Genomic DNA, 16,430 nt, shown 5'->3' on the forward strand with positions numbered 1-16,430 from the left:
ACCTGTAGGACTGGGGTCTAAACAGAGCTTCTGTGTGTTTCCCCAACCTGTAGGACTGGGGTCTAAACAGAGCTTCTGTGTGTTTCCATAACCTGTAGGACTTGGGTCTAAACAGAGCTTCTGTGTGTTTCCATAACCTGTAGGACTTGGGTCTAAACAGAGCTTCTGTGTGTTTCCATAACCTGTAGGACTGGGGTCTAAACAGAGCTTCTGTGTTTTTCCCTAACCTGTAGGACTCGGGTCTAAACAGAGCTTCTGTGCTTTTCCATAACCTGTAGGACTTGGGTCTAAACAGAGCTTCTGTGCTTTTCCATAACCTGTAGGACTGGGGTCTAAACAGAGCTTCTGTGTTTTTCCCTAACCTGTAGGACTGGGGTCTAAACAGAGCTTCTGTGCTTTTCCATAACCTGTAGGACTTGGGTCTAAACAGAGCTTCTGTGCTTTTACATAACCTGTAGGACTGGGGTCTAAACAGAGCTTCTGTGCTTTTCCATAACCTGTAGGACTGGGGTCTAAACAGAGCTTCTGTGTTTTTCCATAACCTGTAGGACTGGGGTCTAAACAGAGCTTCTGTGCTTTTCCATAACCTGTAGGACTGGGGTCTAAACAGAGCTTCTGTGCTTTTCCATAACCTGTAGGACTGGGGTCTAAACAGAGCTTCTGTGTTTTTCCATAACCTGTAGGACTGGGGTCTAAACAGAGCTTCTGTGTGTTTCCATAACCTGTAGGACTTGGGTCTAAACAGAGCTTCTGTGCTTTTCCATAACCTGTAGGACTGGGGTCTAAACAGAGCTTCTGTGCTTTTCCATAACCTGTAGGACTGGGGTCTAAACAGAGCTTCTGTGCTTTTCCATAACCTGTAGGACTGGGGTCTAAACAGAGCTTCTGTGCTTTTCCATAACCTGTAGGACTGGGGTCTAAACAGAGCTTCTGTGCTTTTCCATAACCTGTAGGACTGGGGTCTAAACAGAGCTTCTGTGCTTTTCCATAACCTGTAGGACTTGGGTCTAAACAGAGCTTCTGTGCTTTTCCATAACCTGTAGGACTGGGGTCTAAACAGAGCTTCTGTGCTTTTCCATAACCTGTAGGACTGGGGTCTAAACAGAGCTTCTGTGCTTTTCCATAACCTGTAGGACTTGGGTCTAAACAGAGCTTCTGTGCTTTTCCATAACCTGTAGGACTTGGGTCTAAACAGAGCTTCTGTGCTTTTCCATAACCTGTAGGACTGGGGTCTAAACAGAGCTTCTGTGTTTTTCCCTAACCTGTAGGACTGGGGTCTAAACAGAGCTTCTGTGCTTTTCAATAACCTGTAGGACTGGGGTCTAAACAGAGCTTCTGTGTTTTTCCATAACCTGTAGGACTTGGGTCTAAACAGAGCTTCTGTGCTTTTCCATAACCTGTAGGACTTGGGTCTAAACATAGCTTCTGTGCTTTTCCATAACCTGTAGGACTGGGGTCTAAACAGAGCTTCTGTGCTTTTCCATAACCTGTAGGACTTGGGTCTAAACAGAGCTTCTGTGTGTTTCCATAACCTGTAGGACTGGGGTCTAAACAGAGCTTCTGTGCTTTTCCATAACCTGTAGGACTGGGGTCTAAACAGAGCTTCTGTGCTTTTCCATAACCTGTAGGACTTGGGTCTAAACAGAGCTTCTGTGCTTTTCCATAACCTGTAGGACTGGGGTCTAAACAGAGCTTCTGTGCTTTTCCATAACCTGTAGGACTGGGGTCTAAACAGAGCTTCTGTGCTTTTCCATAACCTGTAGGACTTGGGTCTAAACAGAGCTTCTGTGCTTTTCCATAACCTGTAGGACTTGGGTCTAAACAGAGCTTCTGTGCTTTTCCATAACCTGTAGGACTTGGGTCTAAACAGAGCTTCTGTGCTTTTCCATAACCTGTAGGACTTGGGTCTAAACAGAGCTTCTGTGCTTTTCCATAACCTGTAGGACTGGGGTCTAAACAGAGCTTCTGTGTTTTTCCCTAACCTGTAGGACTGGGGTCTAAACAGAGCTTCTGTGCTTTTCCATAACCTGTAGGACTGGGGTCTAAACAGAGCTTCTGTGTTTTTCCATAACCTGTAGGACTTGGGTCTAAACAGAGCTTCTGTGCTTTTCCATAACCTGTAGGACTTGGGTCTAAACATAGCTTCTGTGCTTTTCCATAACCTGTAGGACTGGGGTCTAAACAGAGCTTCTGTGCTTTTCCATAACCTGTAGGACTTGGGTCTAAACAGAGCTTCTGTGTGTTTCCATAACCTGTAGGACTGGGGTCTAAACAGAGCTTCTGTGCTTTTCCATAACCTGTAGGACTGGGGTCTAAACAGCGCTTCTGTGCTTTTCCATAACCTGTAGGACTTGGGTCTAAACAGAGCTTCTGTGCTTTTCCATAACCTGTAGGACTGGGGTCTAAACAGAGCTTCTGTGCTTTTCCATAACCTGTAGGACTTGGGTCTAAACAGAGCTTCTGTGCTTTTCCATAACCTGTAGGACTTGGGTCTAAACAGAGCTTCTGTGCTTTTCCATAACCTGTAGGACTGGGGTCTAAACAGAGCTTCTGTGCTTTTCCATAACCTGTAGGACTTGGGTCTAAACAGAGCTTCTGTGCTTTTCCATAACCTGTAGGACTTGGGTCTAAACAGAGCTTCTGTGCTTTTCCATAACCTGTAGGACTGGGGTCTAAACAGAGCTTCTGTGCTTTTCCATAACCTGTAGGACTGGGGTCTAAACAGAGCTTCTGTGCTTTTCCATAACCTGTAGGACTTGGGTCTAAACAGAGCTTCTGTGCTTTTCCATAACCTGTAGGACTGGGGTCTAAACAGAGCTTCTGTGCTTTTCCATAACCTGTAGGACTTGGGTCTAAACAGAGCTTCTGTGCTTTTCCATAACCTGTAGGACTGGGGTCTAAACAGAGCTTCTGTGCTTTTCCATAACCTGTAGGACTGGGGTCTAAACAGAGCTTCTGTGCTTTTCCATAACCTGTAGGATTTGGGTCTAAACAGAGCTTCTGTGCTTTTCCATAACCTGTAGGACTGGGGTCTAAACAGAGCTTCTGTGCTTTTCCATAACCTGTAGGACTTGGGTCTAAACAGAGCTTCTGTGCTTTTCCATAACCTGTAGGACTGGGGTCTAAACAGAGCTTCTGTGCTTTTCCATAACCTGTAGGACTGGGGTCTAAACAGAGCTTCTGTGCTTTTCCATAACCTGTAGGACTTGGGTCTAAACAGAGCTTCTGTGCTTTTCCATAACCTGTAGGACTTGGGTCTAAACAGAGCTTCTGTGCTTTTCCATAACCTGTAGGACTGGGGTCTAAACAGAGCTTCTGTGTTTTTCCCTAACCTGTAGGACTGGGGTCTAAACAGAGCTTCTGTGCTTTTCCATAACCTGTAGGACTTGGGTCTAAACAGAGCTTCTGTGCTTTTCCATAACCTGTAGGACTGGGGTCTAAACAGAGCTTCTGTGTTTTTCCCTAACCTGTAGGACTGGGGTCTAAACAGAGCTTCTGTGCTTTTCCATAACCTGTAGGACTGGGGTCTAAACAGAGCTTCTGTGCTTTTCCATAACCTGTAGGACTGGGGTCTAAACAGAGCTTCTGTGCTTTTCCATAACCTGTAGGACTGGGGTCTAAACAGAGCTTCTGTGTTTTTCCATAACCTGTAGGACTGGGGTCTAAACAGAGCTTCTGTGTGTTTCCATAACCTGTAGGACTTGGGTCTAAACAGAGCTTCTGTGCTTTTCCATAACCTGTAGGACTGGGGTCTAAACAGAGCTTCTGTGCTTTTCCATAACCTGTAGGACTGGGGTCTAAACAGAGCTTCTGTGCTTTTCCATAACCTGTAGGACTGGGGTCTAAACAGAGCTTCTGTGCTTTTCCATAACCTGTAGGACTGGGGTCTAAACAGAGCTTCTGTGCTTTTCCATAACCTGTAGGACTGGGGTCTAAACAGAGCTTCTGTGTGTTTCCATAACCTGTAGGACTTGGGTCTAAACAGAGCTTCTGTGCTTTTCCATAACCTGTAGGACTGGGGTCTAAACAGAGCTTCTGTGTTTTTCCATAACCTGTAGGACTTGGGTCTAAACAGAGCTTCTGTGCTTTTCCATAACCTGTAGGACTGGGGTCTAAACAGAGCTTCTGTGCTTTTCCATAACCTGTAGGACTTGGGTCTAAACAGAGCTTCTGTGCTTTTCCATAACCTGTAGGACTGGGGTCTAAACAGAGCTTCTGTGCTTTTCCATAACCTGTAGGACTTGGGTCTAAACAGAGCTTCTGTGCTTTTCCATAACCTGTAGGACTGGGGTCTAAACAGAGCTTCTGTGCTTTTCCATAACCTGTAGGACTGGGGTCTAAACAGAGCTTCTGTGCTTTTCCATAACCTGTAGGACTTGGGTCTAAACAGAGCTTCTGTGCTTTTCCATAACCTGTAGGACTTGGGTCTAAACAGAGCTTCTGTGCTTTTCCATAACCTGTAGGACTGGGGTCTAAACAGAGCTTCTGTGTTTTTCCCTAACCTGTAGGACTGGGGTCTAAACAGAGCTTCTGTGCTTTTCCATAACCTGTAGGACTTGGGTCTAAACAGAGCTTCTGTGCTTTTCCATAACCTGTAGGACTGGGGTCTAAACAGAGCTTCTGTGTTTTTCCCTAACCTGTAGGACTGGGGTCTAAACAGAGCTTCTGTGCTTTTCCATAACCTGTAGGACTGGGGTCTAAACAGAGCTTCTGTGCTTTTCCATAACCTGTAGGACTGGGGTCTAAACAGAGCTTCTGTGCTTTTCCATAACCTGTAGGACTGGGGTCTAAACAGAGCTTCTGTGTTTTTCCATAACCTGTAGGACTGGGGTCTAAACAGAGCTTCTGTGTGTTTCCATAACCTGTAGGACTTGGGTCTAAACAGAGCTTCTGTGCTTTTCCATAACCTGTAGGACTGGGGTCTAAACAGAGCTTCTGTGCTTTTCCATAACCTGTAGGACTGGGGTCTAAACAGAGCTTCTGTGCTTTTCCATAACCTGTAGGACTGGGGTCTAAACAGAGCTTCTGTGCTTTTCCATAACCTGTAGGACTGGGGTCTAAACAGAGCTTCTGTGTGTTTCCATAACCTGTAGGACTTGGGTCTAAACAGAGCTTCTGTGCTTTTCCATAACCTGTAGGACTGGGGTCTAAACAGAGCTTCTGTGTTTTTCCATAACCTGTAGGACTTGGGTCTAAACAGAGCTTCTGTGCTTTTCCATAACCTGTAGGACTTGGGTCTAAACAGAGCTTCTGTGCTTTTCCATAACCTGTAGGACTGGGGTCTAAACAGAGCTTCTGTGCTTTTCCATAACCTGTAGGACTGGGGTCTAAACAGAGCTTCTGTGCTTTTCCATAACCTGTAGGACTTGGGTCTAAACAGAGCTTCTGTGTGTTTCCATAACCTGTAGGACTGGGGTCTAAACAGAGCTTCTGTGCTTTTCCATAACCTGTAGGACTGGGGTCTAAACAGAGCTTCTGTGCTTTTCCATAACCTGTAGGACTGGGGTCTAAACAGAGCTTCTGTGCTTTTCCATAACCTGTAGGACTGGGGTCTAAACAGAGCTTCTGTGCTTTTCCATAACCTGTAGGACTTGGGTCTAAACAGAGCTTCTGTGCTTTTCCATAACCTGTAGGACTGGGGTCTAAACAGAGCTTCTGTGCTTTTCCATAACCTGTAGGACTTGGGTCTAAACAGAGCTTCTGTGCTTTTCCATAACCTGTAGGACTTGGGTCTAAACAGAGCTTCTGTGCTTTTCCATAACCTGTAGGACTGGGGTCTAAACAGAGCTTCTGTGCTTTTCCATAACCTGTAGGACTTGGGTCTAAACAGAGCTTCTGTGCTTTTCCATAACCTGTAGGACTGGGGTCTAAACAGAGCTTCTGTGCTTTTCCATAACCTGTAGGACTGGGGTCTAAACAGAGCTTCTGTGCTTTTCCATAACCTGTAGGACTTGGGTCTAAACAGAGCTTCTGTGCTTTTCCATAACCTGTAGGACTTGGGTCTAAACAGAGCTTCTGTGCTTTTCCATAACCTGTAGGACTGGGGTCTAAACAGAGCTTCTGTGCTTTTCCATAACCTGTAGGACTGGGGTCTAAACAGAGCTTCTGTGCTTTTCCATAACCTGTAGGACTTGGGTCTAAACAGAGCTTCTGTGCTTTTCCATAACCTGTAGGACTGGGGTCTAAACAGAGCTTCTGTGCTTTTCCATAACCTGTAGGACTGGGGTCTAAACAGAGCTTCTGTGCTTTTCCATAACCTGTAGGACTGGGGTCTAAACAGAGCTTCTGTGCTTTTCCATAACCTGTAGGACTTGGGTCTAAACAGAGCTTCTGTGCTTTTCCATAACCTGTAGGACTTGGGTCTAAACAGAGCTTCTGTGCTTTTCCATAACCTGTAGGACTTGGGTCTAAACAGAGCTTCTGTGCTTTTCCATAACCTGTAGGACTTGGGTCTAAACAGAGCTTCTGTGCTTTTCCATAACCTGTAGGACTTGGGTCTAAACAGAGCTTCTGTGCTTTTCCATAACCTGTAGGACTTGGGTCTAAACAGAGCTTCTGTGCTTTTCCATAACCTGTAGGACTTGGGTCTAAACAGAGCTTCTGTGCTTTTCCATAACCTGTAGGACTGGGGTCTAAACAGAGCTTCTGTGCTTTTCCATAACCTGTAGGACGTGGGTCTAAACAGAGCTTCTGTGCTTTTCCATAACCTGTAGGACTTGGGTCTAAACAGAGCTTCTGTGCTTTTCCATAACCTGTAGGACTGGGGTCTAAACAGAGCTTCTGTGCTTTTCCATAACCTGTAGGACTGGGGTCTAAACAGAGCTTCTGTGCTTTTCCATAACCTGTAGGACTGGGGTCTAAACAGAGCTTCTGTGCTTTTCCATAACCTTTAGGACTGGGGTCTAAACAGAGCTTCTGTGCTTTTCCATAACCTGTAGGACTTGGGTCTAAACAGAGCTTCTGTGCTTTTCCATAACCTGTAGGACTTGGGTCTAAACAGAGCTTCTGTGCTTTTCCATAACCTTTAGGACTGGGGTCTAAACAGAGCTTCTGTGCTTTTCCATAACCTGTAGGACTGGGGTCTAAACAGAGCTTCTGTGCTTTTCCATAACCTGTAGGACTTGGGTCTAAACAGAGCTTCTGTGCTTTTCCATAACCTGTAGGACTTGGGTCTAAACAGAGCTTCTGTGCTTTTCCATAACCTGTAGGACTGGGGTCTAAACAGAGCTTCTGTGCTTTTCCATAACCTGTAGGACTGGGGTCTAAACAGAGCTTCTGTGCTTTTCCATAACCTGTAGGACTTGGGTCTAAACAGAGCTTCTGTGCTTTTCCATAACCTGTAGGACTGGGGTCTAAACAGAGCTTCTGTGCTTTTCCATAACCTGTAGGACTGGGGTCTAAACAGAGCTTCTGTGCTTTTCCATAACCTGTAGGACTGGGGTCTAAACAGAGCTTCTGTGCTTTTCCATAACCTGTAGGACTGGGGTCTAAACAGAGCTTCTGTGCTTTTCCATAACCTGTAGGACTGGGGTCTAAACAGAGCTTCTGTGCTTTTCCATAACCTGTAGGACTTGGGTCTAAACAGAGCTTCTGTGCTTTTCCATAACCTGTAGGACTTGGGTCTAAACAGAGCTTCTGTGCTTTTCCATAACCTGTAGGACTGGGGTCTAAACAGAGCTTCTGTGCTTTTCCATAACCTGTAGGACTGGGGTCTAAACAGAGCTTCTGTGCTTTTCCATAACCTTTAGGACTGGGGTCTAAACAGAGCTTCTGTGCTTTTCCATAACCTGTAGGACTTGGGTCTAAACAGAGCTTCTGTGCTTTTCCATAACCTGTAGGACTGGGGTCTAAACAGAGCTTCTGTGCTTTTCCATAACCTGTAGGACTGGGGTCTAAACAGAGCTTCTGTGCTTTTCCATAACCTGTAGGACTGGGGTCTAAACAGAGCTTCTGTGCTTTTCCATAACCTGTAGGACTTGGGTCTAAACAGAGCTTCTGTGCTTTTCCAAAACCTGTAGGACTTGGGTCTAAACAGAGCTTCTGTGCTTTTCCATAACCTGTAGGACTTGGGTCTAAACAGAGCTTCTGTGCTTTTCCATAACCTGTAGGACTGGGGTCTAAACAGAGCTTCTGTGCTTTTCCATAACCTGTAGGACTGGGGTCTAAACAGAGCTTCTGTGCTTTTCCATAACCTGTAGGACTGGGGTCTAAACAGAGCTTCTGTGCTTTTCCATAACCTGTAGGACTGGGGTCTAAACAGAGCTTCTGTGCTTTTCCATAACCTGTAGGACTTGGGTCTAAACAGAGCTTCTGTGCTTTTCCATAACCTGTAGGACTTGGGTCTAAACAGAGCTTCTGTGCTTTTCCATAACCTGTAGGACTGGGGTCTAAACAGAGCTTCTGTGCTTTTCCATAACCTGTAGGACTTGGGTCTAAACAGAGCTTCTGTGCTTTTCCATAACCTGTAGGACTTGGGTCTAAACAGAGCTTCTGTGCTTTTCCATAACCTGTAGGACTTGGGTCTAAACAGAGCTTCTGTGCTTTTCCATAACCTGTAGGACTTGGGTCTAAACAGAGCTTCTGTGCTTTTCCATAACCTGTAGGACTTGGGTCTAAACAGAGCTTCTGTGCTTTTCCATAACCTGTAGGACTTGGGTCTAAACAGAGCTTCTGTGCTTTTCCATAACCTGTAGGACTTGGGTCTAAACAGAGCTTCTGTGCTTTTCCATAACCTGTAGGACTTGGGTCTAAACAGAGCTTCTGTGCTTTTCCATAACCTGTAGGACTTGGGTCTAAACAGAGCTTCTGTGCTTTTCCATAACCTGTAGGACTTGGGTCTAAACAGAGCTTCTGTGCTTTTCCATAACCTGTAGGACTTGGGTCTAAACAGAGCTTCTGTGCTTTTCCATAACCTGTAGGACTGGGGTCTAAACAGAGCTTCTGTGCTTTTCCATAACCTGTAGGACGTGGGTCTAAACAGAGCTTCTGTGCTTTTCCATAACCTGTAGGACTTGGGTCTAAACAGAGCTTCTGTGCTTTTCCATAACCTGTAGGACTGGGGTCTAAACAGAGCTTCTGTGCTTTTCCATAACCTGTAGGACTGGGGTCTAAACAGAGCTTCTGTGCTTTTCCATAACCTGTAGGACTGGGGTCTAAACAGAGCTTCTGTGCTTTTCCATAACCTTTAGGACTGGGGTCTAAACAGAGCTTCTGTGCTTTTCCATAACCTGTAGGACTTGGGTCTAAACAGAGCTTCTGTGCTTTTCCATAACCTGTAGGACTGGGGTCTAAACAGAGCTTCTGTGCTTTTCCATAACCTGTAGGACTGGGGTCTAAACAGAGCTTCTGTGCTTTTCCATAACCTGTAGGACTGGGGTCTAAACAGAGCTTCTGTGCTTTTCCATAACCTGTAGGACTTGGGTCTAAACAGAGCTTCTGTGCTTTTCCATAACCTGTAGGACTTGGGTCTAAACAGAGCTTCTGTGCTTTTCCATAACCTGTATGACTGGGGTCTAAACAGAGCTTCTGTGCTTTTCCATAACCTGTAGGACTGGGGTCTAAACAGAGCTTCTGTGCTTTTCCATAACCTGTAGGACTTGGGTCTAAACAGAGCTTCTGTGCTTTTCCATAACCTGTAGGACTGGGGTCTAAACAGAGCTTCTGTGCTTTTCCATAACCTGTAGGACTGGGGTCTAAACAGAGCTTCTGTGCTTTTCCATAACCTGTAGGACTGGGGTCTAAACAGAGCTTCTGTGCTTTTCCATAACCTGTAGGACTGGGGTCTAAACAGAGCTTCTGTGCTTTTCCATAACCTGTAGGACTGGGGTCTAAACAGAGCTTCTGTGCTTTTCCATAACCTGTAGGACTTGGGTCTAAACAGAGCTTCTGTGCTTTTCCATAACCTGTAGGACTTGGGTCTAAACAGAGCTTCTGTGCTTTTCCATAACCTGTAGGACTGGGGTCTAAACAGAGCTTCTGTGCTTTTCCATAACCTGTAGGACTTGGGTCTAAACAGAGCTTCTGTGCTTTTCCATAACCTGTAGGACTTGGGTCTAAACAGAGCTTCTGTGCTTTTCCATAACCTGTAGGACTTGGGTCTAAACAGAGCTTCTGTGCTTTTCCATAACCTGTAGGACTGGGGTCTAAACAGAGCTTCTGTGCTTTTCCATAACCTGTAGGACTTGGGTCTAAACAGAGCTTCTGTGCTTTTCCATAACCTGTAGGACTTGGGTCTAAACAGAGCTTCTGTGCTTTTCCATAACCTGTAGGACTGGGGTCTAAACAGAGCTTCTGTGCTTTTCCATAACCTGTAGGACTGGGGTCTAAACAGAGCTTCTGTGCTTTTCCATAACCTGTAGGACTGGGGTCTAAACAGAGCTTCTGTGCTTTTCCATAACCTTTAGGACTGGGGTCTAAACAGAGCTTCTGTGCTTTTCCATAACCTGTAGGACTTTGGTCTAAACAGAGCTTCTGTGCTTTTCCATAACCTGTAGGACTGGGGTCTAAACAGAGCTTCTGTGCTTTTCCATAACCTGTAGGACTGGGGTCTAAACAGAGCTTCTGTGCTTTTCCATAACCTGTAGGACTGGGGTCTAAACAGAGCTTCTGTGCTTTTCCATAACCTGTAGGACTTGGGTCTAAACAGAGCTTCTGTGCTTTTCCAAAACCTGTAGGACTTGGGTCTAAACAGAGCTTCTGTGCTTTTCCATAACCTGTAGGACTGGGGTCTAAACAGAGCTTCTGTGCTTTTCCATAACCTGTAGGACTTGGGTCTAAACAGAGCTTCTGTGCTTTTCCATAACCTGTAGGACTTGGGTCTAAACAGAGCTTCTGTGCTTTTCCATAACCTGTAGGACTTGGGTCTAAACAGAGCTTCTGTGCTTTTCCATAACCTGTAGGACTGGGGTCTAAACAGAGCTTCTGTGCTTTTCCATAACCTGTAGGACTGGGGTCTAAACAGAGCTTCTGTGCTTTTCCATAACCTGTAGGACTTGGGTCTAAACAGAGCTTCTGTGCTTTTCCATAACCTGTAGGACTTGGGTCTAAACAGAGCTTCTGTGCTTTTCCATAACCTGTAGGACTGGGGTCTAAACAGAGCTTCTGTGCTTTTCCATAACCTGTAGGACTGGGGTCTAAACAGAGCTTCTGTGCTTTTCCATAACCTGTAGGACTGGGGTCTAAACAGAGCTTCTGTGCTTTTCCATAACCTGTAGGACTGGGGTCTAAACAGAGCTTCTGTGCTTTTCCATAACCTGTAGGACTGGGGTCTAAACAGAGCTTCTGTGCTTTTCCATAACCTGTAGGACTTGGGTCTAAACAGAGCTTCTGTGCTTTTCCATAACCTGTAGGACTTGGGTCTAAACAGAGCTTCTGTGCTTTTCCATAACCTGTAGGACTGGGGTCTAAACAGAGCTTCTGTGCTTTTCCATAACCTGTAGGACTTGGGTCTAAACAGAGCTTCTGTGCTTTTCCATAACCTGTAGGACTTGGGTCTAAACAGAGCTTCTGTGCTTTTCCATAACCTGTAGGACTTGGGTCTAAACAGAGCTTCTGTGCTTTTCCATAACCTGTAGGACTGGGGTCTAAACAGAGCTTCTGTGCTTTTCCATAACCTGTAGGACTTGGGTCTAAACAGAGCTTCTGTGCTTTTCCATAACCTGTAGGACTTGGGTCTAAACAGAGCTTCTGTGCTTTTCCATAACCTGTAGGACTGGGGTCTAAACAGAGCTTCTGTGCTTTTCCATAACCTGTAGGACTGGGGTCTAAACAGAGCTTCTGTGCTTTTCCATAACCTGTAGGACTGGGGTCTAAACAGAGCTTCTGTGCTTTTCCATAACCTTTAGGACTGGGGTCTAAACAGAGCTTCTGTGCTTTTCCATAACCTGTAGGACTTTGGTCTAAACAGAGCTTCTGTGCTTTTCCATAACCTGTAGGACTGGGGTCTAAACAGAGCTTCTGTGCTTTTCCATAACCTGTAGGACTGGGGTCTAAACAGAGCTTCTGTGCTTTTCCATAACCTGTAGGACTGGGGTCTAAACAGAGCTTCTGTGCTTTTCCATAACCTGTAGGACTTGGGTCTAAACAGAGCTTCTGTGCTTTTCCAAAACCTGTAGGACTTGGGTCTAAACAGAGCTTCTGTGCTTTTCCATAACCTGTAGGACTGGGGTCTAAACAGAGCTTCTGTGCTTTTCCATAACCTGTAGGACTTGGGTCTAAACAGAGCTTCTGTGCTTTTCCATAACCTGTAGGACTTGGGTCTAAACAGAGCTTCTGTGCTTTTCCATAACCTGTAGGACTTGGGTCTAAACAGAGCTTCTGTGCTTTTCCATAACCTGTAGGACTGGGGTCTAAACAGAGCTTCTGTGCTTTTCCATAACCTGTAGGACTTGGGTCTAAACAGAGCTTCTGTGCTTTTCCATAACCTGTAGGACTTGGGTCTAAACAGAGCTTCTGTGCTTTTCCATAACCTGTAGGACTTGGGTCTAAACAGAGCTTCTGTGCTTTTCCATAACCTGTAGGACTTGGGTCTAAACAGAGCTTCTGTGCTTTTCCATAACCTGTAGGACTTGGGTCTAAACAGAGCTTCTGTGCTTTTCCATAACCTGTAGGACTTGGGTCTAAACAGAGCTTCTGTGCTTTTCCATAACCTGTAGGACTTGGGTCTAAACAGAGCTTCTGTGCTTTTCCATAACCTGTAGGACTTGGGTCTAAACAGAGCTTCTGTGCTTTTCCATAACCTGTAGGGAACACAATATATGTAGGTTTCTCACTTGTGGGTGCCACAACTTGCAATATGGGTAAGGGGAATGGGCAGGGTATATGTCAATTAAATCCTATAATATTTACTATAGTTGCAGACTGTAATGTTTTTGCAGACTTTACTGTAGTATTTACTACAGTGTATTTTTTTCTACTGATAATACTGTAGTGTTTACTATAATATTCTACAACATTCTATAGTAAGTAAGTACTACAAATGATCGAGGGATACTACAACGAACCCAGGACATTGTATTATCCCTCGATCATTTGTAGTACTTATTTACTATAGAATGTTGTAGAATATTATAGTAAACACTACAGTATTATCAGTAGAAAAAAATACACTAGTAAATACTACAGTAATGTCTGCAAAAACATTACAGTCTGCAACTATAGTAAATATTATAGGATTTAATTGACATATACCCTGCCCATTCCCCTTACCCATATTGCAAGTTGTGGCACCCATAAGTGAGAAACCTACATATATGGTGTTCCCTACAGGTTAGGGAAAAACACAGAAGCTCTGTTTAGACCCCAGTCCTACAGGTTATGGAAAATGTGCTCTTTTAGTATATTCTAATATTTTTTTCATGTGGGATGGGACATGGCCAGGAAAGATGCAATGTAACATGTACATGGCCAGGAGAGATACTGCAAACAAACAAACACACATTATTCCATTATCCATGTGTAAAGAACGTCACGCTGCTTGTTTAGCGAGTACCACTTCCTCCCGATTCGTCTCACATGAGGCTCAAACCCAGGACCTCTGCTTTGCTAGCACACATGACAGCCCTCCTGAAGCATCTTACTAGTCGCGCCACATGAAAAGCTAGATATTTGGTAGTGCAAGTGGGGACACTTCAGGCTGAAGAGTAAGTTTCACACATTGCATGCTCTAATATTCTCCCAGGCGGCGAGTTGAGTCTCTTTGAGAAGTCCTTTACTGGAGACGGCCGCTCGTGCTTTTTAAATATTTACGAGTCAATTGATAGGGGCCGGGTCCTTGACTCTGGCAGCCAGCCGCACCTGTCCCCTCTGTCCCCTGACAGACCCTGTGTTCCGGCTATCTCTGCCACCACACAAGGGGATATCATCAGACATCATCACTCATAAGTCCCCAATGTTCCCCATGCTCACAGCCTAATGACATAGAATACACTGCAGTAGTACACCACACGCTTCTGATTGGAAACAAAATGGAGAGGAAAATGAATGCAAATCAAATAGAGCCTGATGAGCACATAAATCATCAGACCAAGACATTACGCTGTTACTTTCAATCATGCTGAGATACTTGTGTTCCTTACCCTAATAGAATTTACTGGAGAGAATTTGTTTATGTGAACTCAGCTAAATGTGATTATGATATTAAGTGTTCCTGTTAGCCGTGTGTAAACTGAGATTAGACGTCTGCTGTCCTGCTTTATTCTGAGGGCCCCTGTGTCCTTTGAACTGAGATGGATTGGTGACTCCTGACCTCTGACCATGACCTGAGGCTGAGGGAAGGACCACTGACTTGCTCTTTTTATAGTTTATGCAACCAAGATGGAACTATTACCATGATGCTCTCAGATGTATTGTTTGTAAAGGGTATGGTTTAGGGGAGATTTGGGATTCATTATGGGGGCAACTGTTTGTGTGTTGTCATTCTGACCCCTCCCTCTCTCCTCTCCCCCCTCTCCACCCACCCAGGGAGGCCATCAACAGACTGTGTGAAGCTGTGCCTGGGGGTAAAGGGGCCTGGAGGAGAAAGGTGAGCGAACGTATTTTGATGCAACACTAGTTCAATTGTGTGTGTGTGTGTGTGTGATGCTAAGCCCAGGCTCTGTGCTCCTGTCCTGTAGAACATTAACAAGGCCCTGCAGTCCGTCATGGGGAAGAGTAACCTTCGCTTCGCTGGTATGAGCATCGCTGTCAACATCTCTATAGAGGGTCTCAGCTTGCTCATCCCCACCACACGACAGGTTGGAGATCTCTTCAACTAATGCAACACAAACAATACATGTCAATCTTTAGAAACCTGTTTTCCTAACAGGATAGCTGATTTGTAGATTATTTGATGTGATGAAGGACTGATATAAAAGCTGCACCTCCCTCTCTTCCTCTTTCATAGGTGATAGCACACCATCCCATGCAGTCCATCTCCTTTGCCTCTGGGGGAGACACGGTGAGAGTTTGCAGCATAAGTGCACTTTGTGCTTTCCTTTCTCTGTCTGTTTGTTGACATGGGCCGCTTGGCAGACTGCATGTCTGACTTGGTTGCTTTTGACCGCTTTCCAATCCTTTGACTTCACGATCAATAAGCCCTCTAATGCAATTATATCCTAATTCATCAGAGTTTATTGAGGTTTTTCCCTCTGTTGCAGGACACGCCCGATTATGTTGCTTATGTGGCCAAAGATCCAGTCAATCAGAGAGGTATCTCCTTACACACTATTCCGTTTACTATTGTATTTCATAAACAGAAACAAAGCTATGCAGTTTCTTCCTGGCGTTAAACTCATTAGGATTTTCTGGCATTATGGTTTACTAATGTTTGTTTAACTTAAAGATATAGGTTTTTTGATTTTTTTCTTGAAAATATAAGTTGTTAACCTCACAGTGGCGTTGCGTAACTCATATCCTCCATGTTCTTTTCAGCATGCCATATCCTGGAGTGTTGTGACGGTTTAGCTCAGAATGTCATCAGCACCATCGGGCAGGCCTTCGAACTGCAGTTTAAACAGTACCTCCACAGCCCTCCCAAAGCCATCCCCACCGTGGAAAGGTGAGACAGGGCCACTGCAGTGAATCTGGGATGATAGAGGGAAGTGAACCAGCAACCATCAGGTTTCCAGACTAGCACACTACAAACTGTTCCAAAAGCCCAGACCACTGGCTGTTGTTGTAATGTGCTAACTTATCTGTAGTCAATAAACCAACACTCATCCATCGCACACCACTGGATCGACTGTTTGACAGTGTGTACAATGACACACAGGCTTGAAATGAGCACCACAATCGACATGTAACCACATGCACCATGGTCAGTGTGCACAAGCACTGCACTCAATATAGGGTTGTGTCTGGAAAGACAAAGACTTTACACACACATGCACTCAGTGTGTTCATGCTGTGTGGTTCTCACGGAATTGGTACAGTGCAAGTATGGTGTGCTACTTAAAGCGTTGACTTGCATTTTCCACAGACACACGCTCAACTCGATATGAAACTCAAATATTTTTAGCTCAGTCACTTGCTAGAAATGTGATATGCGGTGCTCAGATTTCAGTCCATCGAAATCAAAACTGTTATTTAAAGCAGTGTGTATCTCCTGCTACCAACAATAGAACCATTCAACTCTAGTGTTTACGTTATCGAATGTGGAGGAGGTATCTGATCCCTTGCCTTGTCATATTTGGGAATTAAATTACCTCTTCTTATCGTGTCACCTCAGGAACATCAGGACAGAAGACTCGGCGTGGGGAGATGACGAGGACTCGTTGGAGCACGACTACTACAACAGCATCCCTGGGAAGGTGCCTCCTTTTGGGGGAGTGGTGGACTCAAGGCTGAAGCCTTGTACGGCCTTGCTGGGCCACATCCACAGCCAACCAGAGAGCAAGGCAGTGCAGGTGATTCCCCAGCCCCCAGCCTCCACCCTCACCACCAAACCCTTTGAT

General features: G+C 45.2%; 1 protein-coding gene across 1 annotated transcript in view; it reads left to right on the top strand.

The window, feature by feature from the left end:
• Positions 1 to 16,430, top strand: part of LOC139410158 (SHC-transforming protein 2-like) — a 32,459-nt gene that overhangs the window by 12,529 nt on the left and 3,500 nt on the right. The window contains exons 3-8 of the mRNA XM_071155609.1: positions 14,461 to 14,521; positions 14,613 to 14,732; positions 14,882 to 14,935; positions 15,135 to 15,186; positions 15,409 to 15,535; positions 16,205 to 16,382. Of these exons, the coding sequence (XP_071011710.1) occupies positions 14,461 to 14,521; positions 14,613 to 14,732; positions 14,882 to 14,935; positions 15,135 to 15,186; positions 15,409 to 15,535; positions 16,205 to 16,382 (592 nt within the window). The remainder of the gene's footprint in view (positions 1 to 14,460; positions 14,522 to 14,612; positions 14,733 to 14,881; positions 14,936 to 15,134; positions 15,187 to 15,408; positions 15,536 to 16,204; positions 16,383 to 16,430) is intronic.

The sequence above is a fragment of the Oncorhynchus clarkii genome, chromosome 5 (assembly GCF_045791955.1).
Source record: "Oncorhynchus clarkii lewisi isolate Uvic-CL-2024 chromosome 5, UVic_Ocla_1.0, whole genome shotgun sequence".
Lineage (NCBI taxonomy): Eukaryota > Metazoa > Chordata > Actinopteri > Salmoniformes > Salmonidae > Oncorhynchus > Oncorhynchus clarkii.